Here is a 24,487-nt window from a genome sequence, read left to right on the forward strand (position 1 = left end):
CACGACTTAATCTTCTGATGGCTGATGTGGCCAACATGTTCAATGGAGCTTTGTGAAAGGTGCTATACAGAATAAACCTCGCCTGATCTGTTTATATTTCTCGCCGGTGCTGCACTGCACTGGAACAGTCGAGGCTTACTGCTGTTCTGTTCTTCAAGCCAATACATCTAGATTGCTTCTTTTATGCAGTTTGTTTATTCCTTTTTTAAATTTGTTATTTTCACTTTGTATTACGCGCGATAATCTCAAATTTGTTTATCTTATATTTCATCTTTACAGTCTGTCATTTCCATCCATTCATCCATCCATCCCTCCATTTTCCAACCCGCTGAATCCGAACACAGTGTCACGGGGGTCTGTCATTTCAAAGTGTCGAAAAGACTGATTTATTAACTCTCTACTGGGGGCACGTTTTACTTCATCCAGGAAACTGGGAAACTTCAAGAAAGACAATTTTTCTTCTTTCTACATTCCTTGGCAAAAGATCAAAACTTGTGTCCATTTAATGCAATCGGTCCCAGCAGAATAGGAGGAAATAAAAGAGAGAAGGAGAAGAAGAAATCCCGCAGTTCGGGAGCCACCCAGACAAGAAGCGAGAACATGGAGTCCATGACACAGGCGAGAGTGCAGCGCAGGCGTCATTCCTCAGGTAGGTACCTTTATCCAGGTGGGCTCTGTGGGCTTCTCATCTACGACTATACAAGCTGAGCATCTGAACTAGGTATTGCAAAAAAGTATAAATAGTGATTATGAATGCAATGAGGATGAGAAACAAATAACGTGGGGGCTGATTTTTCTAATTAGGGTTCATTGTCTGTACCTTCGGTGGGGTGACAGTTTGTCTACAAACTAGGTCGTTCTTTTTGTCTACCCAGCAACCTGATCCCCAGCTGGGGTGCTTTCTGTGAGGAATCCGTTGGTTTGCCTCCCATCCTCCTAACTGCTGGATCCAAACTGGGTCTGAGTGAGTGCAGATGTGTGAATAACTACACTGTAAACCCGAACAAGTTAGCAAAACTAAAAAACAAAATGAGGCAATATGTTAACTTAATTTTTTGAGGCAACTTTAAAATGTTAATTTTTTTCAAACCTTTCATATCAAACTTGTAATATTTAACTCAGGTTAAATTAAATTACTGCATATTTATACTAAAATATTCTCAGATCAAATTAAAGTGTAACTTAAAAATTTTAAGATAAAAGCATTACCTATTTCGAGTTATCTAAAGACAAAATGTATTAGTTGTAATTACACCTTTAATTAAATAAAACAGAGGCATGTACTTTTGCCATTCAAAAGTTTTATTTGAATATTATTTACTGCAACATTAATAAAACGCTATAATAAAAATACAAAACATACACAGACATAGTGCAACAGGTTACATAAAATAACTAACCTTCTTTAAATTTTAACCCTTTCTACTTCTTATGGCTACCTCTACATCAGTGTCAGATCAAATGCTCTGGATTACAGGATTTTAGTGTTCCCAATTGTGCCATTATGCTACAGATTCTAACAATTTTCAGACTGAAGGACAATTTAATACGTGTACATCTTAGACTTCCTCTCATCTCATTAAGAATATTGGATTTGAAATTGTCTTTTCAAGTTAAGAAACTGTAAAATGACACCAACAAAGGACGAGTCTACAGGCAGCCATGAAGTAGTACATGTTATTTGTAAAGCTTAATAGAAATTCAACATTACAAAGTAAATGAGCATATTGTTTATGAACATATTAAATTCTTCCAAGATGAACAAAAAAGTGAGCTCAGTACACTGGTTCAAACTCAACATTTGTGGTGAGACTGAGTGAAACAGGCAACATTTAACAACTATTGTGACTCAGTATATTACATATCAAACTAAGTGCCAAAAGTGCAATTTTTCAATACAATTCTCTAAAGGCTAGACATCAATATTGTTTACACTTTCTCAGATCAGTTTCTAGGTATTTACCATCAAATCATTCTTGAGAGTCTGCAGTCTTGGTGACAATTTGCCATCTTCCAAACTAAGCAAAATCTTTTGAAAGAATTCAAAAGTGTTTGTCAGTCCTTTGGGATAATTAAGATGTAGAGCACATATGAGACTGAACATTACCAAAAGGGCATCCACAAACATGGGAAGGGTAATTACAACTTTACCTTCAATAACAACCAAGAATTTTTCAGATTGGTAGTGAACTGGACTGCTGGTGTTGTCACTGTTCACTGTAATAAGGGCCATAGGTGCATTCACAAGCTCTGCCTCATCAATATCCTGAAAGAAATGGAAACACAGCTCTTTCACAATCAATAACTTAAAAGAATACACAATCACTAGCAGGAAGTTTAAAGTCTAAAATGTGTGATATAAGTTTATAACCAACCTTGCATGTTCTCAAAAATCCAGACCAATCCTCTTGCAGAAACGCGGGAAGTTCATGGAGAACAGTTGTACGTTTTGTGTGTATATCATGAAATTCCTAAGGAGAACAGAATTGTAGACAGAATTGTATTTTATTGCATAAATTAAGTTCATAAAATAAACACCAGCTAAGACTGTCTAAAGTGAAAGTATAACATAAACTAAACTGAACTAAATAAGAATTAGCCTGTCTTTAGTTTTTCATTAAAACTGTGTCCAAAATATGGTGACTAAACCAAACATCAAACCCTGCATTGTGATCCAAACAATATTACCCTCTTAGCAGCAGCAAATAAAGGTGTGGTCAATGCCCTAACCCCGAAACATCCTAAGCATTATGTGGGCCATGAAATACACATGTAGTGATATTCTGTAAAAAGACAAATAGCCAATGATTTAGCACTTTACTCAAAATAAGATACATACCAGAACAGCATTCCACAACAGTAACTAATAACACACATACAAGTTTGCTAATTAAAAAGCTCATATTTCACTTTGAAATAGGCAGTGTAGTACCTGTTCATCATGGACGTTCAAAATGCCAGCCAAAGAATCTGCAATCTTTCCAGTTTTGGATGCCTTCTGCATAAACAAGGTCATCAAGCGTGGGATGTGACAATCAAGCTCTGCATATAATATGTTGCGCAGGTTCTGGTTTGTGATCCGCTGGAATTCTGCATACACCTAAGTAAACAGTAATAGAACAGCAGTACATATCAATTCTGTTTAAATATTATTCACACAGAATGGGACATATAAGCACTGGAGCATCATTGAAACAATAGATAAACCACTTTACCTCAGACTGTATGTGCAGAGCAGGCCAGAGGTCCAGGATCTCTTTCACTGGTGGGCTGGATTGGATGATGGTCTGTCGTCTCAGGGCAAATGTGGTCTGCATCATCCTTCCAATCAGAAGTAGATTTCTCTCTTTTGTTATGACATTAATAATTGACAAAATTAAACAAAGACTCTGATTTTGAAATTTACCATTACTTTTAAAATGTATCAATGTAATCATATTATCAAACCTGTTCACGGAAGCACTGGAAGCTCTGTGACTCAGCTGAACGCGAGTTGATTCTGTTTTAATGATTTTTAAAACAGTTTTTGCAATGTTTTCAACTGCACCTCACTGAAATACATAAAATATTGAAATTATCTCAGTACAGCATTCAATCCATACCTATACAATTACTGCTGTAATAGCCACACCTTCATTTCAGATCTTAAAAATACATAAACGGTTAGCAGGATCCACTTCAGTTCGCATCGGAACTTCTCAAGTATTTAGAAAAAGTAGGAAAAAAAGAAGAAAATCAACGAGCTTTCGCGCTTTCAAGAAGGACACCACACCACCTCGCCATTAACATGTTGCTGTTAATAAACCACTTATCGATAAAGAAACTTTGAACTACTAGTTGCATTAGCGTTATAACGTAACTTACGTGATACCGTTAAAATGACAGAGTAATTTAGCAAGAGCCAAACATTACCGGAGTTTTGTTGGCTGTTCATCCTCACTTCTTCAGTTTGGCTTTTTTCTACCAGAGAAATAACACAGAGCTAACGACAAGGTCGTCGGATAAAGACACATAAATTCAGTTTTACACACTGGACTCACATATCAACAAACTAACAAGACTATGATTATTTTTTAGTTTATATTATATATTATTACGATAAATACGTTTTTCCGTCTTTCTTTCCCGCATCTCAGAGGTGGAGACGCATAGAACAGACTTAATAATGCAGAAACATTAACGTCATAACTCTAGAATTCACAGTGACAGTGACTTTATAATTCTGAGTATTAGGTACTTAATCCAATACTAAGTTGTACATCATTAAAAAAATTAAGTTTACAAAACTCAAAATTATATTGCCAGTTAGAACAACATTAAATTTTTAAGTTAGTGGAACTTTTAAGAAAGATTTAAGTTTACACAACTTAAAAGAATTAAGTTATTTGGACTGCAGGGTTTACAGTATATACTGGGAGGAACTGGCATACAGCCCTGTGTTGGATCCTGCTTTGTGTTCAGTACTGCAGGGACAGAACACTTCAGAACTTCATTGGGTCTTTTATATAGATAGATCTTTATTTGTTGGGGGGTGAATTTGGCTTTTTACAGAAGCTCTTTTAGTAAATCCATCCATCCATCCATTTTCCAACCCGCTGAATCCAAACACAGGGTCACGGGGGTCTGCTGGAGCCAATCCCAGCCAACACAGGGCGCAAAGCAGGAACCAATCCCGAGTAGGGCGCCAACCCACCACAGGACACACACACACACACACACCCACACACCAAGCACACACTAGGGCCAATTTATAATCGCCAATCCACCTAACCTGCATGTCTTTGGACTGTGGGAGGAAACTGGAGCACCCGGAGGAAACCCACGCAGACAAGGGGAGAACATGCAAACTCCACGCTGGGAGGACCCGGGAAGCGAGTGCTACCACTGCGCCACCGTGTTGCCCCTCTATTAATAAATAAATGCATAAATAGGAAGATAAATAAGTAAATGACTATAAAGCAAGAAACATGTCTTCAATATGTTACAATGAGACATAACACAGCCAGAAATATGAAGTTAAATCTTGTTAGGATAGTACAGTAGTCAAACTTAAAGAGTGAGATGAAATGTAAATTCAGAACTAAGGATCACATCTCTCAGACATCTTGCAGTGAATGTTAGATAAAACAGCAAGCCAATGGCCAAAACACAAGTTTCTCTGAAATTCCAATCCATACAACTTTTTGTTCTCTTTGCAGATGGCATGATGCACAGCTTGTGCTCTGTCAATGAGTATCTTTTGAAGCTTTAAACATTTCTGTTCTTTATGTGGTATTTGTAACTGTTCACTCACTGACGTACTGTAGGCAGGTCCCATTACTTGTAGACCCTTGAGGTACAGTAACTTAAAACATAGCAGATGAAAAAGCATTTGGGACTTAATGTGATTTCACAAGCATACTTTGTTAATTTCCAAATAAGTTGCACATCTCTCTATTATAAAACAAAATCTTGGAAGGCTTGGAAGGAGATGAGATGTGATTTCAGCCCCCCTCTTCACAAGCGGCAGAGACACGAAGTGGCCCCGGGTGGGGGGTGGGTTATAAGGGGTGGGTGAGTGAAGTGAGCAGGGGGCAAAGCCCCCTAGTAACTTAAAAAAAAAAAGTTTGTTCAAAGAATTCAGATGTGGAAATGTGCAGTATGGCCTCCTGATAAGGTGCTGGATTGTAAACCACAAGGCTCCCTGGTCATTTCCCACCATTGTATATGTATGCTGAGCAAACCACTCAGTCAGTTAGGGTTTACACTGCAAAAATACGAAAAAAAGTCTACATTTGAAAATTATTTTGGATGAAACAAAAACCTGATAGGGTGGCACTATGTTAAGGTATTTTACATACACAGAACACTCATAGATATAATAAATACAAATACTGTAATTTTCAACTACATATCACAGAATTAAAACCTGCAGTTGGCCAGTCATTTTTACAGCCAAGGTGGTGGGTGTCTGTGCTATACAAACAAATCCAACCATCTTTTATCAATTCAGGATTGAACCTACATACAGTGGTGTGAAAAACTATTTGCCCCTTCCTGATTTCTTATTCTTTTGCATGTTTGTCACACAAAATGTTTCTGATCATCAAACACATTTAACCATTAGTCAAATATAACACAAGTAAACACAAAATGTAGTTTGTAAATGGTGGTTTTTATTATTTAGGGAGAAAAAAAAATCCAAACCTACATGGCCCTGTGTGAAAAAGTAATTGCCCCCTGAACCTAATAACTGGTCGGGCCACCCTTAGCAGCAATAACTGCAATCAAGCGTTTGCGATAACTTGCAATGAGTCTGTTACAGCGCTCTGGAGGAATTTTGGCCCACTCATCTTTGCAAAATTGTTGTAATTCAGCTTTATTTGAGGGTTTTCTAGCATGAACCGCCTTTTTAAGGTCATGCCATAGCATCTCAATTGGATTCAGGTCAGGACTTTGACTAGGCCACTCCAAAGTCTTCATTTTGTTTTTCTTCAGCCATTCAGAGGTGGATTTGCTGGTGTGTTTTGGGTCATTGTCCTATTGCAGCACCCAAGATCGCTTCAGCTTGAGTTGACGAACAGATGGCCGGACATTCTCCTTCAGGATTTTTTGGTAGACAGTAGAATTCATGGTTCCATCTATCACAGCAAGCCTTCCAGGTCCTGAAGCAGCAAAACAACCCCAGACCATCACACTCCCACCACCATATTTTACTGTTGGTATGATGTTCTTTTTCTGAAATGCTGTGTTCCTTTTACGCCAGATGTAACGGGACATTTGCCTTCCAAAAAGTTCAACTTTTGTCTCATCAGTCCACAAGGTATTTTCCCAAAAGTCTTGCCAATCATTGAGATGTTTCTTAGCAAAATTGAGACGAGCCCTAATGTTCTTTTTGCTTAACAGTGGTTTGCGTCTTGGAAATCTGCCATGCAGGCCGTTTTTGCCCAGTCTCTTTCTTAGATCTTATGGTGGAGTCGTGAACACTGACCTTAATTGAGGCAAGTGAGGCCTGCAGTTCTTTAGACGTTGTCCTGGGGTCTTTTGTGACCTCTCGGATGAGTTGTCTCTGCGCTCTTGGGGTAATTTTGGTCGGCCGGCCGGCCACTCCTGGGAAGGTTCACCAGTGTTCCATGTTTTTGCCATTTGTGGATAATGGCTCTCACTGTGGTTCTCTGGAGTCCCAAAGCTTTAGAAATGGCTTTATAACCTTTACCAGACTGATAGATCTCAATTACTTCTGTTCTCATTTGTTCCTGAATTTCTTTGGATCTTGGCATGATGTCTAGCTTTTGAGGTGCTTTTGGTCTACTTCTCTGTGTCAGGCAGCTCCTATTTAAGTGATTTCTTGATTGAAACAGGTGTGGCAGTAATCAGGCCTGGGGATGGCTACGGAAATTGAACTCAGGTGTGATATACCACAGTTAGGTTATTTTTTAACAAGGGGGCAATTACTTTTTCACACAGGGCCATGTAGGTTTGGATTTTTTTTCTCCCTAAATAATAAAAACCATCATTTAAAAACTGCATTTTGTGTTTACTTGTGTTATATTTGACTAATGGTTAAATGTGTTTCTGATGATCAGAAACATTTTGTGTGACAAACATGCAAAAGAATAAGAAATCAGGAAGGGGGCAAATAGTTTTTCACACCACTGTATTCTAGGTTCAAGGTTGATTCAAACGCTAAAGAGAAACCAACCTTTGATCATCCATCCATTTTTAAAACTTTAATCCAAATACAGAGTCACAGAGTATTACAGGCTATTCCATGTTCTGCCTTTTAATGGACATTGTGTCTCTGTAGAAGGAACTAAGCCATGGGTACTGTATGGGGAAAGCAAGGGGGCTTTATGTACAAGATGTGCAGCACATTTAGTGGACTACAAAGAGGGTATTTGTCTGGTGTTCGCCATTATGCGTTAGAGCAGCACCTGGACCTGTAATTGTTAAGTAAATTTGAAGTTTAAATAATATGGAAACCCATGTGTTAAGGAACTTGAATGGTCCCTGTATGTTTGAAATTTAAAGCAGCTGTTTATGATCTTTTTATACATGAATTGTTTATTAGATACTGTATATAGTTGTTCACATATTATGCACACATTATTTTCCTGAGATAAATTATTCAGAAGTTTAAAAAAACAGTTTTGGGCATGTTACATTTAGGTAACTCGGAAGGCATTTAATTTTCCATCCTAAAATAGAAACCAGAGTGGTGGTAGATTTTAATTAACATACAACCTTTTACACAGAAGCAGAATAATGGATGACTTTGCAGTGCCTGCTGCTTTGCATCTAAATACAGCAGAAATGTACAAATGTCGGATACTGCACACTAGTACTCCTTACTAATTATGAACGTCTGCCATTGCGGTTCGGGTTGCAGTTCTTAAATCAGTTGGTCAGTCTGGGGTGCAGATTCAATTAATGTTTCCTTGCAGGCCATGGTTTAAGAGATGCAGGTACAGGTCAGATGCATTTTTTTGAAAACTGGAAATGCACAGGACTCTACTGGGAAACGGGCAGGAACCCAGGCAAACTAGAACACACCTCACACTCACATCAGGCATGCTTTGGTTAAGGCTTTGAAGCTTAAACCCTGAGGTTGTAAATCCCACTACTGACACTGTGTGAAAAAACAAAACGAAATGGAACCAATTGTATCTCAGATGTTGTTAATTGTACTTGATAAAGTTGTAGGTGAAATAATAAAAAACACACTCCACACTTGGCCAGTCCCTCTTAAGGCAGAGCATTCTGTGTCGATGGTGATTCTAAAAAGACCAGGGTGCTCATACAATCATTAGTTCACAATGTCTGGACATTGTGCCATCAGCTGAGGTTCTGCTATATTTACTGATTGATCAAATATTCCATATTTTGTGTTTTTACGTTGTTTGTTAAAGAACCACATAATGCAGTCCCAGAAATCTTTGATTTGTTTAATGTGCACCTGTAATACATGATTGTTGACAAAATGGGTGAATCAGCAGGGGGGTTTCAGGCCTTTTCTTAAGCCAGTCCCCACTCACCCACCAATTTCTGGCTTTGTCACCTTGACACACCAAGAGAATGTTTCATGTGATAACGTATCTTTAAAATTACAGCAAAACAATAGTCGCATTATTAGAAATCTACAAATTATATAAAATTGTACAGCAATACCTTAATAAAGCTTGATTTGAGCACAGTTTGCAACTCTATGGGCAGCAGCTTTGCTAAATCTTGCGTCCCACCCACTGGCTTTGTCCATATAAGTGTACGAGCCAGCAGACTGACGTTATTGGTCTTCCTCAACATATTGCAGAAATGTTCGGTACGATGATGAGCGTATTCATATCCTTGTGCATGATGGAATTTGGTTTGGGATATTTTGCTCAATGACTGCCCTCTCGAGACTGGCTCAGGTTACTTAATGTGTGAGGGAGATGGCTACAATTTTAAGGGTGGAATAATCGGTTTATAATAATTTAATACTTTAATATAAATGTAATGGTGGATGAAAAACAACACATACATTTTCTCATTGGTCAAAAAAAACAAAACTTTATTTGCATTTCCGTTATTAACACGGATATTACAACACTGAGAGAGCATAAAACCCCCTTCTATACTACCACAGAAAAAACTCCAACCAATACCTCAACACCCCCACTTGCTCTCATGTTTCTTATATCGCACAATGTTTTTTTACATCTTTGTTCATATATTATGACTTTACATTCCAAACAAATTAAACTTAAATTAAACTTTGTTGCAGGTTTAGTCATAACATCTGCTACCATTCTATCTGTTGGATAATACTCAAGAACTATTTTACCTTCATTGAATACAGATTGAATGAAGTGAAATTAGATATCACCATGTTTATATCTCTGATGGCAAACTGGATTAGCTTGGAGACAGCTATTACCTCTTGATTGTACCCAAAGATTTTCACTGATTCAAATTGACATTCATTGTCCATTTCTTTCAGTAACTGTACCAAGTACAAACACTCTTGCGCAGCCAGTGCCATGTATTCAGCTTCACATGAAGACAAAGCTGCTGTGGACTGTTTCTTTAACTTCCATGAAATCAACGGACCATTTTTAGTTTGACTGAATCAGTACCCTATCATACTCCTTTTATTGGTCACATCAAAGGCCCAATCAACACCACTATACCCTTGAAGTTCCAGGTTTTCATCACATTACTTGTAGCACAACTCACAATCAATAACACCTTTCAAGTACCTCATTACATGCTTAGCTGTGGTTAAATGTTGTTTATCTGGCTCTGATAAAAATTGTGACAGTGTACTGATCACCCAGCTTACATTTGGTCTTGTACAAGTCATCACATAAATCAAGCTACCTACTACCTCTGGATACCTCTTAGCATCTATAAGTTTCATTATGATTATTATACTCCAGTTTCTGTTCACATGGCGTTGATCTTGGTTTACAATCGGTCATTCCAAACTTGTCTAGGATCTTTGATATGTACCTCTTTTGACTCATCTTTAATATACCATCATTTTGTTCAAAATCGGTACCTAAGAAATGTTTAATTCTCCCAAGATCTTTCATCTTAAATTTTGGTGTGAGCATTCCCTTCACATAATTAAATATTGTTATCACTGGCGCCATTATTGAGATCATCGACCCATGTTATCAGTATCACTTTGTCACTTCCAGATTATTTGACATGGATTTTGTTAAAACCCATTTTATTCAGATGATCATGCAACACCTTATTCCAATTTCTACCTGATTGTTTCAGTCCATACAGTGACTTGTTTGCCTCTTGTTTGTTTTGGACTTGATCCCAAAACCCCCCAGGTTGGAGTATGTAAGTTTTCACATCCATCTGATGAAGAATTATATCATACTATGCTGCCATTTGCATCAAAGCTTTTACTGATTTAATGTCTACAGTTGAAGAAAATGTTTCCTTGTAATCAACCCCCTTCACCTGACTGTAACCATTAGCAACATATGTAGCTTTGAACGTTTCTCACCCATTCTTTGTATAGACCCTCAACCCCCCACTGACATTTTGCCTTCTGGTAATGTGGCAAAAGTAAATGTCTCATTTTCTCTTAATGAATCTATCTAGTCTCTCAAAACATTCAGCCAATTTTCTGACTGGGGTGAGTTTACCACTTCAATAAAAGTCTGCGGCACATCATATCTTCTATTACAATAATCAATGTTTGTTAGTATTAACAAACTCAAAATCTGAAACGTAGTCCTCCAAGTAGTGAGGAGTGTTCATTTCTCTTTTGCGGTAACATGGACTATGGATACTCCTTGTCTGACCATTATTCTCACCCTCCAAAGTTTCTACTTCAGGAATCTATACTTTCTCTGGACACTCAGTTAGAGTCTGGTTGGGTTTTGGTATAGGGGGTGCACATCTCTCCCTATGCAAATCCTCATCAAATCATTCTGGGTTTGTTTTTCAACAACACTTTTAGTAACACATTTTACAAGCCTGTGTTTAAGGACCTTCTTAGTGTCTGAAGTAAAACACCACGTAAGATGGTCTATTCCAGGGGTAGGCAACGTCGGTCCTGGAGTGCCACAGTATGTGCAGGTTTTTGTTCCAACCCAGTTCCTTAACGAGAACTCAATTATTGCTGATGAAGCACATATTGCTTAAGTGACATTTTAATGCTTCATTTTAGTGGTCTCGCTTGTTAAGGTTCTCCAACCTTAATTGCTTATTTCAATCTTAAACTGCTGCATTCAGTGTTTTAATTGCTCCTTATTAGCAATAAGATGTAAAACAGGGGTAGGCAATGTCGGTCCTGGTGAGCCGCAGTGGCTACAGGTTTTCATTCAACCCAATTGCTTAATTAGAAACCAATCATTGCCAATCTCAGACCTTATTTAATTTTATGGCTTGTTAGTCTGTGCAATGTAAGGCTTTTATATCGTAGATTTTTTTTCCTTTCCAAGGATATCATCCAAATGATTTGAAGCCTAAAACAGATCATTTTCAGTCTGTCACATTTTTCTATTAAATGTTTTATTAAATCAAACCGTGCATGATGAACACACACAGATGTAATTGGAAAAAAGCTAGCTGGAGAACTGCTGGCTGCTTTGTCTTTTACATCTTATTGCTAATAAGGAGCAATTAAAACACTGAATGCAGCAGTTTAAGATTGAAATAAGCAATTAAGGTTGGAGAAAAAGCGAGACCACTAAAATGAAGCATTAAAATGTCACTTAAGCAATATGTGCTTCATCAGCAATAATTGAGTTCTCGTTAAGGAACTGGGTTGGAACAAAAACCTGCACATACTGTGGCACTCCAGGACCGACATTGCCTACCCCTGGTCTATTCTTCCCATATCCAATAAAAACCCCTCTTTCACATTTCGTGTCTAGTTTCTTCTGGTCATATTTGTATGCTAAACATTCTGACCCAAAAACTCTCATCTTGGAAAGATCAGGTTTTAGCAGTGTGCTAAAAGTTGGAATGTGACGTCAGAGTCTCTGGTTACTATCTACATGTGACAGAAAGCTGCTTTGAGGATCCTATGGGATCGATGTGCGTTCTTCGATGTTTGATAAATGGTGAAGCAAAATGCCGACATATAGATACATTCGTGGTGCTTTTATATTCAAGAGTCACATATCCCTGATCGTAATGAGACAATACATTTTAAAAGTCTCACAATATTTTGTGCCGTCTTTTTTCTGGGAGTCACGCCGCTGGTATTCCCTGCCTGGAGTTGACATGTTTACCTGCTGGGTTTCCACAGTGTGCTCCGGTTTCCTTCCAAAGATATGCAGATTTGGTGATACTAAAATGATGCTAGTGTATGTGAGTGCTTGTATTCACCTAGCAATGAGCTGATGCCAGGTGTAGGGATTGTTTCTGCCTCGTGACCAATGCTTGCTGGAATGGACACATCCCTGGATTGATGGATTTAATCATTAAACATCCTTTTCAGAGATATTGTGGTAAGGTGTCATCGGAATTTAATGGGCGTTCCAGGCAATTCACAAAACAGCGAAGCCGAACCTGTTCTCACAGTGATAATATCTCGCACTGCCACCCGGTGGATTCTTCCAGATTTACATAAAGTACACGCGTAAGTATAAACAGTAAAACACTTGCGTGGCAGGAGCGTCCGCTGGGGCATGCCGTCGCTTGAAGTATAAACCTGGCCTAATGCCTTCTTAATAAACAATGACTGAAAATTCTTTGTCATAAAGTCAGTACCATTGTTAGATCTTGTACACTTCACATCTCTGTATGGGGCTGTGTCTGCAATAAACCTTTCAGTTGCTCACACTGCATCACTCTTATTTTTCAGAAACTACACAAATGTTGCACCAGAGTAATCATGAGTGAATAACATAAAACATCTGAAACCTTCTTTGGCTTCTTGTTCTATGGGACCTGTCAAATCTGTGTGTACTAGCTCTAAAGTACAATACAACACAATGCAACTTATTTTTGCATAGCCCAAAATCATTCAAGGAGTGCCGCAATGGGCTTTAACAGGCCCTGTCTTTAGACACATACCCCTCCCCCCCCAGCCTCGGCTCTCTAAGAAAAAAAGAAAAAACTTGTAGGGGAAAAAAATGGAAGAAATCTTAGGAAATATGGCAAGCCAAATTAACATTTAGAGATATCTCAAAATGAATTTTATGATCTCTGGAAATGCATTTTAGATATCTCAAATTGAATTATAGATATCTAAAAATACATATGGCACGCCAAATTAATATTTAGAGATATCTCAAAATGAATTTTATGATATCTGCGCATTTCCAGATATCATTAAATTCATTTTGAGATCTCTCTAAATGTTAATTTGGCTTGCCATAATTTAGAGATATCTCAAAATGAATTTTATGATATCTGGAAATGCATTTTAGATATCTCAAACTGAATTATAGATATCTAAAACTACATCTATTTTAAGATATCTGAAAAGAATTGTATGATATCTCAAACAGATTTCAAGATATCTTGAAGTGATATGCTGTATATTTTCAGATATCTGAAATTCATTTCAAGATATCTTAAATGCAATTTGAGATATCTTGAAATATGTTCATGTACATTTTGAGATATCTCAAATACATTTCAAGATATCTTAAAATACATCTGCAGGCATTTTAAGATATCTGAAATAAATTTTCACATATCTTAAAATAGCTTTCTGCACATTTCAAGATATCTCAAATACATTTTCAGATATCTTAAAATAACTTCCTGTGTATTTCGAGATATCTCAAATACATTTTCAGATATCTTAAAATCACTTCCTGTAAAATTTCTTATACTTTCAATGGAACTTCCTGCCTATTTTAAGATATCTCGAAATACATTTAAGATATCTCAAAATGCACAGGAAGTGATTTTGAGATCTCATGAAATGTATTTGAGATATCTTGAAATGTGCAGGAAGTTATTTTAAGATATCTTGAAATGTATTTGAGATATCTTGAAATGTGCAGGAAGTCATTTTAAGATATCTGAAAATGCATTTCAGATATCTGAAAATGAATTTGGGATATCTTAAAATGAGAAGGAAGTTATTTTAAGATATCTTGAAATATAATTTAGATATCTTAAAAAGCATTTAAGATACTGTATCTTGAAATTCATTGTTGTTTCAGATATCTGAAATACATTTTTAGATATCTAAAATTAATTTCATGATATCTTAAAATGGGTCTCTGCTCTATTTCGGATATCTAACAATGTATTTCAAGATATCTAAAATTGTATTTCAAGATATCTAAAATGCATTTTAAGATATCTTTAAAAGGACACTCAATTATTTCAAGATATCTCAATAGCATTTTCAGATATCTACAATGCAATTTAAGATATCTCAAATACATTTCCAGATATCTCAAAACAGCTTCCTGTCCATTTTCAGATATCTCAAATACATTTTCAGATATCTCAACATCACTTCCTGCTCATTTCAAGATACCTCAAATACATTTTAAGATATCTTATAATAAACAAGAAGTCCCATTGAAATAATAGGCAGTTTTACAGGAAATTATTTTGAGATATCTTGAAATGCATTTAAGATATCTTAAAATGCATGAAAGGACAATTTAAGATATCTGAAAATTCATTTGAGATATCTTGAAATGCAGACACAATTATTTTGAGATATCTGAAACTGTATTTGAGATATCTTGAAATGCATTTGAGATATCCCGAAATGTATTGCAGATATCTTAAAATGTAAAGGAAATTATTTTAAGATATCTCAAAGCGAGTTTCAGATATCTTAAAAAGTAAATTACATTTTAAGATATCCTCAAAAAAAGGTAAATACAATACAATACACAGAAGAGAACACAAGTAATCCTCAGATAGCTCTGGCTCCTGCATCCTGCAACCTTTAACTTTTTTCCTTCATTGTACTCTATGGCAAACCTCGGCCCTTTGGAAAAAGTTAACCTCGGAATTGAACTAGATAGCTGTACCCACTCATGCAGATTGTGGATCCGCCAGTCAGACGCGCAACGTTTTATGGATTTTTGCAGTTTGAGCGTGGTGGAACGCATTTGGGTGGCAATTTGCTACTTGAAATGGACTAACCAGAGCTGGGCCAGATCTTGTAGCATTGGGTGAAATTTTGACTGTGATTGGGTTGTATGGTGCCTATTAAATCTGGCAACTCTGCTTCTGTTTTGGACAAACACATTAAACTTTGCACATTAAATATGATATTTTGAACTTAGTGTTTGTTTCTTTAAGCTCAAAGGTGATGAATGGCACAGTTTCTTACTAAAGCAACAGCACAAAAGAGATGCAAATCAACGTGTAAGTTTGCATATATTTATGTTGATGTAAAAAGAGTGAATTTTTACCATTTTTAATTTTTAATGGAAAAAAAATACCTCAAAGCAAGCTACCAACCACTCTGTTTCCTAGTGTTCATGGAAGAGTATGTTAAATCAGATATTATGGGTTTCAGTTGTTCCTTGACAGCCATTCATGTTCAAACAATCAGCTTTAAACTTAGTCTATCTCAGCAGCATTGGGAACATGAGAGGGACCAAACTTGGAAAGGATGAACACATTCACTCAGTTTAGAGTTGCTCAATCAAGTGGACATGCACATCTGCAATCTGAAAGTATAACTGGACAATCATCCATCCACATATCCAGTTCAGGGCCATAGAAAGCCAGTGCCTGTCTCAGCAGCCTTCAGTCCCGGCCTGCAATACCCTCGCACACTAGCACTCACTCATACCAGGCAAATTTAGCCTAATTGGTATGTCTTGGAAGTAGGAAAATCAGACAAAAACTCGATTCAAATTAGTTATATAAAACACATCTATTTGTAAGCCAAACAGAATGTACTCAATTGCAAATACAGTACAGTTGATAACAAAAGTATATTCAAGATAGTAACCCAGGTGACAATACCCTAGTCTGTTACAGGATGCACTCTCTCATACCAGTCATGGTAGCATGCATGTTTTAGACATGAGGATAGAAATTGAAACCTCATGTAAATTTGGCAATAAAGTACAAACATGACGTAGACAGTTCACGGGCCAGGACCGTAACTCAGGTTACTAGAGCTGTGAGACAGTTTCTAGTTATGCTTGTTTATAAAATGTATTTATTTATTCATTTGTTTTATTTTTTTTTTTCAGAAATGTTCTAAAGGCTATACAAAGAAACCTAAAGACAAAAACATGGACATAATGGCAACAATTTCAAATTGCTCATCCCATGCTACTGTTGAACAGATGAATATTTCATTTTCCAACAGTTCTCTTGAAAAGCTGTCCCCCGAATCATCTTGTCACTCAGTGTTGCTCTACGACTTCCACTCCTTTCTCATTCCTACAATTTATGGCACAATTTTTGTTGTTGGCTTTATTGGCAACACCATAGTTATAGTTGTTCGCTGCCTTAAAGTCAGCAGAAAAACAGTGGCGAACACCTATATCCTGAATTTAGCAATTGCAGACCTGCTTTTCCTCCTGAGTCTTCCTTTATGGGCTGTTTATTATGCCCAAAACTACAACTGGACGTTTGGGACTTTCCTGTGTAAAATCTGTGGTGCTGTTTTGTCCGTTAATTTGTATGCTAGCATATTTTTCATTGCTTGCATGAGCGTGGACAGATATCTTGCTATTGTGCATCCCCTACAGTCTCAAAGCAGAAGAAGTTTATGCCAGGCTCAGTTTATCACCATGATGGTGTGGAGTTTGGCTTTTTTCTCGACTCTTCCAACAATTTATTTCAGAAACACATACTATCTGGAAGAGTACAAGGTGACCGCATGTATAATGGATTTCCCTCAGAATGACTTCTCTACCTGGTCTGCTGCACTGGGACTAATGAAAAATACGCTTGGATTTCTTGTTCCATTTTCGATCATCATCAGCTGTTACATTGGCATTGGAAAGTACCTGCTGAAAACTCCATACCTGGAGATAAACAAGCATAAGAGGGACAAGGTCCTGTGGATGGTGCTGGCTGTAGTGCTGGCTTTTTTCATCTGCTGGTTTCCCTTTCACATCCTAACATTTCTTGATGTCCTTACCACATTAAACTTCATTACAAGTTGCAAATTAAAGGCTCTCATAGATACCTTGATGCCTTTTACACTTTGTGTGGCCTTTGCTAATAGCTCTATTAACCCTTTGCTATACTGCTTTGTGGGGAATGATTTCCAGCAGGAGCTCAGTTACTTAGTGAAGAGACGCTCATCAGTGTTCCTTAATAAAAGGAACTCTATCAGCACACAGCTGAGTTCTTTTTCAAGAAAATTAAGTGATGTGAAGGAGCTGGGAGGTTTACCCAAGTCAGGCCATTCCTAAGAGGAGTGCATATTTGTGGATCACTTCATGTGCTCTCTCGCTGGTCTTCAAAACTCAGCATGTGACTCTGTTCAATGCCACCATTTCGTTGAATCCAAAATTTATCCAAATGATAACCATCATTAAAAGCTCTTTTTTTAATTCAGTCTTATAATAAGAATAAGTAATGTCATTTAGGAAAAATACATTTTTAACTGCCGTATTTTGTTACATGGAAAAAGTAGTTTTTTTTTCAAAACAGCTTATGTGTATAAATGCAACTCTGGCTTAAGTAATACTTAATTTAAAATTGTTTCGGTCAGATATGGGTGAAGGCAGATATGTGGTTGGTGTTTTGACACTTGTTTTCATTCCATCAAGTTTTCTCAATAAGGCCCTTTGAAACAGTTTATATTTCCTTCTGTTTGGCACGGTGGTTAGCACCCTAACTTCTTGCTTGCCTCCAAGGACCAGAGTTTTATTCCTGTCCTGGTTACTGTCTGTGTAGAATTTATATGCTCTTTCTGTATACTCATGGGCTTTATCCATGGTTTTCGGTTTTCCTCTCATATGCCTAAGATATTCTTGTTCGGTTAATAGATAATTCTAAATTAGCTTGGTGTCAGTGGCCATTGATGTATGAGTGAGTGTGCCCTGTGATGAACTGGAACCATAGCTGGGGCTACTATCAGAATGACATTACATTTTAATGTTTTGTTCTACTGTTTTATTGATTTTTATAATATTATTAGATACCTGCTGGTGACCAGAGTAGAAGAAGGCAATAAATTACAAATTATTTTTTTAAATTGTAGTGTAATATCTTTAAATTTTACTTTTCTATTCTTTACATTATTTCTTGAAAAAGTAATCACATTGCTAAGTATCTTGCTCTCTAAAACCATGAAAATATGTACCAATTGGAAAATATATAGATGGCACCCAATTACATCTCTCTATTATAATAAAAAATCTTGGGACGATACATTATCTTCTCAGAAGACACTTTGAAGTCCCCCGACAGACACTTTAATGTCACATGAGACAAGGCAGTGAGACAAAAGAACAGCTGCTGTACAGGCTTTTAAATGATCGACGCATAGCGCGACAAGCAGAACACGCAGCTGATCCGTCCGCATCCGTGTGTTCATCCCCCCCTCCCCTTCACAATGTGAGCGGCAGAGATGTGAAGTGGCTGGAGCGTAGCACACCCTTGGAAGGGGGTGGGCAAGTGAACTGAGCAGGGGGCAAAGCCCCTAGTTTTAATATTTTAGTAAGAATGAAAAAAACAACAGTGCTGAATGTGAATTAACAAGTAAAATGTTCATTAGCACTATGTTATTTCAAACATATAAACCAGCAAGCAGATGCTTCAAGTTCACCGTAAAAATGCTTAATAAAAAATGCATCTTAACAATTCCAAATAAAATGGACTTAACTACTCAAGCACTTGCAAACATGGAGTTACTACATGTTAAACATATTGCTAGTGCATTATCTAGCACACAAGAGCACTTATTGTTTGAATGAAGCCAGCTACCTGCAGTGTTTAGTGAATAACACAACAAATACATCCTCATCTGCGCGTCTCTCCTGTTTCTGTGCTCTTTACACTATCAAAAATGGCATTCAAAAAGAAAGCATTTACATTTTGCAATTAACTATATTACATTAGCTAACAAGTAAAGTAAAGGCAGAATTAACTTATTTGTAGACAGACTCTTCTTTAATATTTGTTGGTATGTTAAGGAGGTGTGGTGAAAAAAATTGAAATTCATGTTGAGATGCAGTGGTACATTTTACAACTCATGAGGTTTATAACGTTAGATTAGATATTGAAGACTTTGCCTCTATAAATCTAAATTCTTATGAGCTCTTTGAATAAGAGGCTGAACATCACAAGGAACAAAACTATTGATGTAGCTATGATGTATTTAATTGTGAAGTTCCCGGAGACACACTGCTTTTCACTTCACTCTGTCTTCCTTAAAGTAGAATTAAATTTTCCGTTCTTCTTCTTTCGGCTGCTCCCATTAGGGGATGCCACAGCGGATCATCTTCTTCCATATCTTTCTGTCCTCTGCCTCTTGTTCTGTTACACCTATCACCTGCATGTTCTCTCTCACCACATCCATAAACCTTCACTTAGGCCTTCCCCTTTCCTCTTGCCTGGCAGCTCTATCTTTAACATCCTTCTCCCAATACATCCAGAAACTCGCCTCTGCACATGTCCAAACCAACGCAATCTCACATCTCTGACTTTGTCTCCAAACCGTCCAACTTGAGCTGACCCTCATTTCTTTTGTTTTCTTTTTTTAAATTTTATTGATTTTATTGTAATCATTCCATACAAATAGATCAATTTTTACAAAAAAAAAATAGGATTGAAAACCAATCAACCCCCACCCCTGAGAAAGAGAGCATGGCCAACGGAATAAAACTTAAAAATAGTAAAAATAAATAAACTGATGAGTTTAATAGGCGGATACAGATAAATGGAGAAGAAAAAAGACTTATAAGAGGAGAGTTAGGATTCTTCCAGTTTAGCAAAATAAGTCTACGTGCCAATGTAGCTAATGCAAACACAGCTTATTTGTCCTTCTCCACTTTAAGCCCATCTGGAAGAACACCAAACACACCTGTTAATGGATTAGGAGTAATTGTGACAACAAAGCTGTCTGATGGGCACTTAAAGATTTTTGTCCAGAATGAGGTTAATTTGGTGCAGGCCCAAAACATGTGACCCAGTGAGGCTAGAGCTTGATTGCAGCGTTCACAGGTTGGATCTTGCCCTGGAAACATTTTGGACAATTTCAAGCGAAACAGATGTGCTCGATATATAATTTTGAGTTGAATAATTCTATGTTTTGCACATATGGAGCTCGAATTAATTCTGTGCATTGCTACCTTTCACTCCTTTTCTGATATGATGAGTGAGAGATCCTTTCCCATTGTCCTCTTGGATGTTTGAAAGGGAGGGACTGTAAAATATTTTTATATACAGTAATCCCTCGCTATATCGCGCTTCGCCTTTCGCGGCTTCACTCCATCGCGGATTTTATATGTAAGCATATTTAAATATATATCACGGATTTTTTGCTGGTTCGCGGATTTCAGCGGACAATGGGTCTTTTAATTTCTGGTACATGCTTCCTCAGTTGGTTTGCCCAGTTGATTTCTTACAAGGGACGCTATTGGCAAATGGCTGAGAAGCTACCCAACTTACTTTTCTCTCTCTTGCGCTGACTTTCTCTGATCCTGACGTAGGGGGTGTGAGCAGGGGGGCTGTTCGCACACCTAGACGATACGGACGCTCGTCTAAAAATGCTGAAAGATTATCTTCACGTTGCTAACTTCTGTACAGCTGCTTCCTGAAGTGACATGCTGCACGGTGCTTCGCATACTTAAAAGCTCGAAGGGCACGTATTGATTTTTGATTGAAAAACAAACTCTGTCTCTCTCTCTCTTTGTCTGCTCCTAACGGAGGGGGTGTGAGCTGCCGCCTTCAACAGCTTTGTGCCGCAGTGCTTCGCATACTTAAAAGCCAAACAGCCCTATTGATTTGTTTGCTATTCTCTATCTCTCTGACATGCTCTGCTCCTGAGCGCACTCCTTTGAAAAGGAAGATATGTTTGCATTCTTTTAATTGTGAGATGGAACTGTCATCTCTGTCTTGTCATGGAGCACATTTTAAACTTTTGAAAAAGAGACAAATGTTTGTTTGCAGTGTTTGAATAACGTTCCTGTCTCTCTACAACCTCCTGTGTTTCTGTGCAAATCTGTGACCCAAGCATGACAATATAAAAATAACCATATAAACATATGGTTTCTACTTCGCGGATTTTCTTATTTCGCGGGTGGCTCTGGAATGCAACCCCCGCGATGGAGGAGGGATTACTGTATTGCAGAAATGCTGTCTCAGTCCTCCAGAATGAGCAATAATTTTTCCAGCATAGAGGAAGGTGCAAGACTATTTTGTGGGTCTGATATATACAGTACCATATCATCTGCATATAGGGAAATTTTCTGTTCCAGTCCTTCTCTGATAATCCCCTTTACCTGATAAGCATTTTGACAGTGAACTGTACTAATTTCTAATCCTGTCCATACTCGTCATACCCAATGCAAATTTTAACATCTTTAACTTTGCTACCTCCAGCTCTGTTTCCGGTTTCTTGGTCAGTGACAACGTTTCCAACTCATATAACAAAGATGGTCTCACTACCGTCCTGTAGACCTTCCCTTTCACTCTTGCTGGTATCCATCTGTCACAAATCACTCCTGACACTCTTCTCCACCCATTCCACCCTGCCTGCACTCTGTTTTTCACCTGTCTTCCACAATCCCCGTTACTCTGTGCTGTTGATCCCAAGTATTTAAACTCACCCACCTTTGCCAACTCTTCTCCTTGCATCCTCACCATTCCACTGACCTCTCTCCCATTTACACATATGTATTCTGTCTTGGTGGTCCTACTGACCTTCATTCCTCTCCTCTCTAGAGCATATCTCCACCTCTCCAGGGTCTCTTCAACCTGCTCCCTACTATCACTACAGGTCACAATGTCATCAGCAAATATCATAGTCTACGGGGACTGCTGTCTAATCTCGTCTGTTAACCTGTATATATACTGTATATATATGTGTGTGTTGTAAAACTAAAAAGCTATTATCTTACAAAGTGAATCTCACAATTTTATTTCTTAATAAAGACAAAGTTTGACTCAATAAGTTCTCAAAATAAAACAAGCTATTATGTAATATCTGTAATATAAAAAAATAATGAACATTTTTTTTAGAGATCTGTCATTGTAGTAAAACTCAACACACTCAATGCCTGCGTGAAAAGAGTGCATTCATGCTGTGCAAAACAGGTAGAGGATGCAGATTGGTTTCATACTCACCTCCTTGAAGTAAAATTCCAAACCTTCGAGACATTTACATATCACTGGTTAGAAACATAAGTGTAACACAAGTTCCTCATCAAGTAGTAACTGTAATGTGAGCACCAGAATTTAAACAATGTGTCATTACTGGGAAATGTAATCCGATTATATTAATGTGTTACTTTCTACCACGTTACATCCAACTCTGTTGGTGATGGGCATAGTCACACGGCAAAATTATCGAAGCTTCATGCCCTGCAATTACACATTGTTTCATAGGAAAGACCTTGTTGTTTAACTGGAGCAAACTAGTTTCCAAAGCAGTTCCTTGTTGACGTTCTTGATTTTTGATCCGGCCTGTGACCTCATCCTTTACTGTTAAATTGCTTTTAGATTTCTTACATTTCTGAATTTATATCCCAGACCTGTCCTGGAACTCTGTCTGCCTCATATTGGAGTTAAACTTTGATACACATTTAAGTAAAATATCATAATCATCACAACTTTATGCCTTGCTCCCAGTGATCCCACGGTAGACTCTGGCCCCTTGTCACTTTATATTCTGCTAAGCATGTTTTGAAAACAGATGGACAGATGTAATTAAACACAAAGGCTACGGCCTGCCTCTACAGAATTAGAAAAGAAGTAAGCTGTCTGGTTCAACAAAATTCCTAATGGAAGGTGGAAATTGGCCTTCCATGAAAATCCAAGGTTATTGAGATCCAGTAGAGTTTGGGAGGACCTGTTTTAGAGTTGCACAAGCTCTTCATTGTACAGTAATATTAGCCATCTTAAATGACATTCTGTTATTCAAATTCTGATGTTGGTAATGTGTGTAGAATTTAGATTGCTGCTCATCACACAGCTCAGTTTCTATTTCAAATGTACTGCATTTCATACTGGCATTGTGCAAATTGTTCACATCTATCCAACTGTCCTGCTTTTTGATTATGTGCCACAGAGGCTTACTGTAAATAATACTGTAACAATAATTACAATTATCTGGGGCTGAACATTATTCCTTGTCACAGCCTGAATTACTGTCACTTAACATGTAGCTGATTTATTTAATTAAATGATTTAACTTGTTTAATTTATTGATTTAATTTTTTTTAGATGTTTACCCCCAGTTCAATTTCTGACTTCTTTTTGGAGAAAGAGCTTGTTTCCAGGGCTCATGGTTGTGTCTTTACAAATCAGAAAATGTGTGCATTTAATTCCTACCCCTTTTGGCTTTGCAGACAGGGCTAAAAGGGCCTCAAACAGCTCCAGAAGTTAATCTCGATAAATACACCTTAAGCCCTAAGCAGAGAATACAACTGTAAGGTGATTTATAAAGCACACAAGCGCACAGCACCATTAACAGAAGAAGATCTATTCACTTTACTGACCAGTGTCAGGTTTTAATGGCACACTGTTTTCTCCAAAAAATAACAAACATCTGTATCCATGTTTTTTAATGTATTTTTTCAGCTTAACTAGTGTTTTTTTTTTTTTTTTTTTTGAGAAAATATCCTATTTTTGTTAAAGCAACTCTGGGGTAAGATGTTTAAAGGGATGTTTTTAGAATACTGTTTTGCTATTGTATAAAATCTTTTATTATATAAAAAGAATTACAAAAATACTTAACATGTAAAAATAAAATTTTATTCCTATTATTTTTGTCTGAAAACAATATTATGTTAATAAACACATTATAATATTTTTTGCAGTTTAATTGCATTATATGGCTTGATTATTCATTGCTAACTAAGGAAACAATAGGAAAAGTTTGTGCTCCCAGTGATGGGAAAAATTTAAAGCTACATGTTACAAACCCGAT

At 37.3% G+C, this 24,487-nt stretch overlaps 1 protein-coding gene across 1 annotated transcript; it reads left to right on the forward strand.

Moving 5' to 3' along the window:
* Positions 1 to 546: 546 nt before the first annotated feature.
* Positions 547 to 17,865, forward strand: agtr2 (angiotensin II receptor, type 2). The gene is made up of 2 exons (XM_028816852.2): positions 547 to 649; positions 16,626 to 17,865. Exon 2 carries the CDS (start codon positions 16,668 to 16,670, stop codon positions 17,799 to 17,801), a length of 1,134 nt encoding a protein of 377 aa, XP_028672685.1. The 5' UTR covers positions 547 to 649; positions 16,626 to 16,667; the 3' UTR covers positions 17,802 to 17,865.
* Positions 17,866 to 24,487: the final 6,622 nt, after the last annotated feature.

The sequence above is a fragment of the Erpetoichthys calabaricus genome, chromosome 12 (assembly GCF_900747795.2).
Source record: "Erpetoichthys calabaricus chromosome 12, fErpCal1.3, whole genome shotgun sequence".
Classification (NCBI taxonomy): Eukaryota; Metazoa; Chordata; class Cladistia; order Polypteriformes; family Polypteridae; genus Erpetoichthys; species Erpetoichthys calabaricus.

Coding starts and splice junctions, on each gene's coding strand:
- agtr2 (XM_028816852.2), top strand. CDS start 16,668: ATGGACATAATGGCAACAATTTCAAATTGCTCATCCCATGCTACTGTT.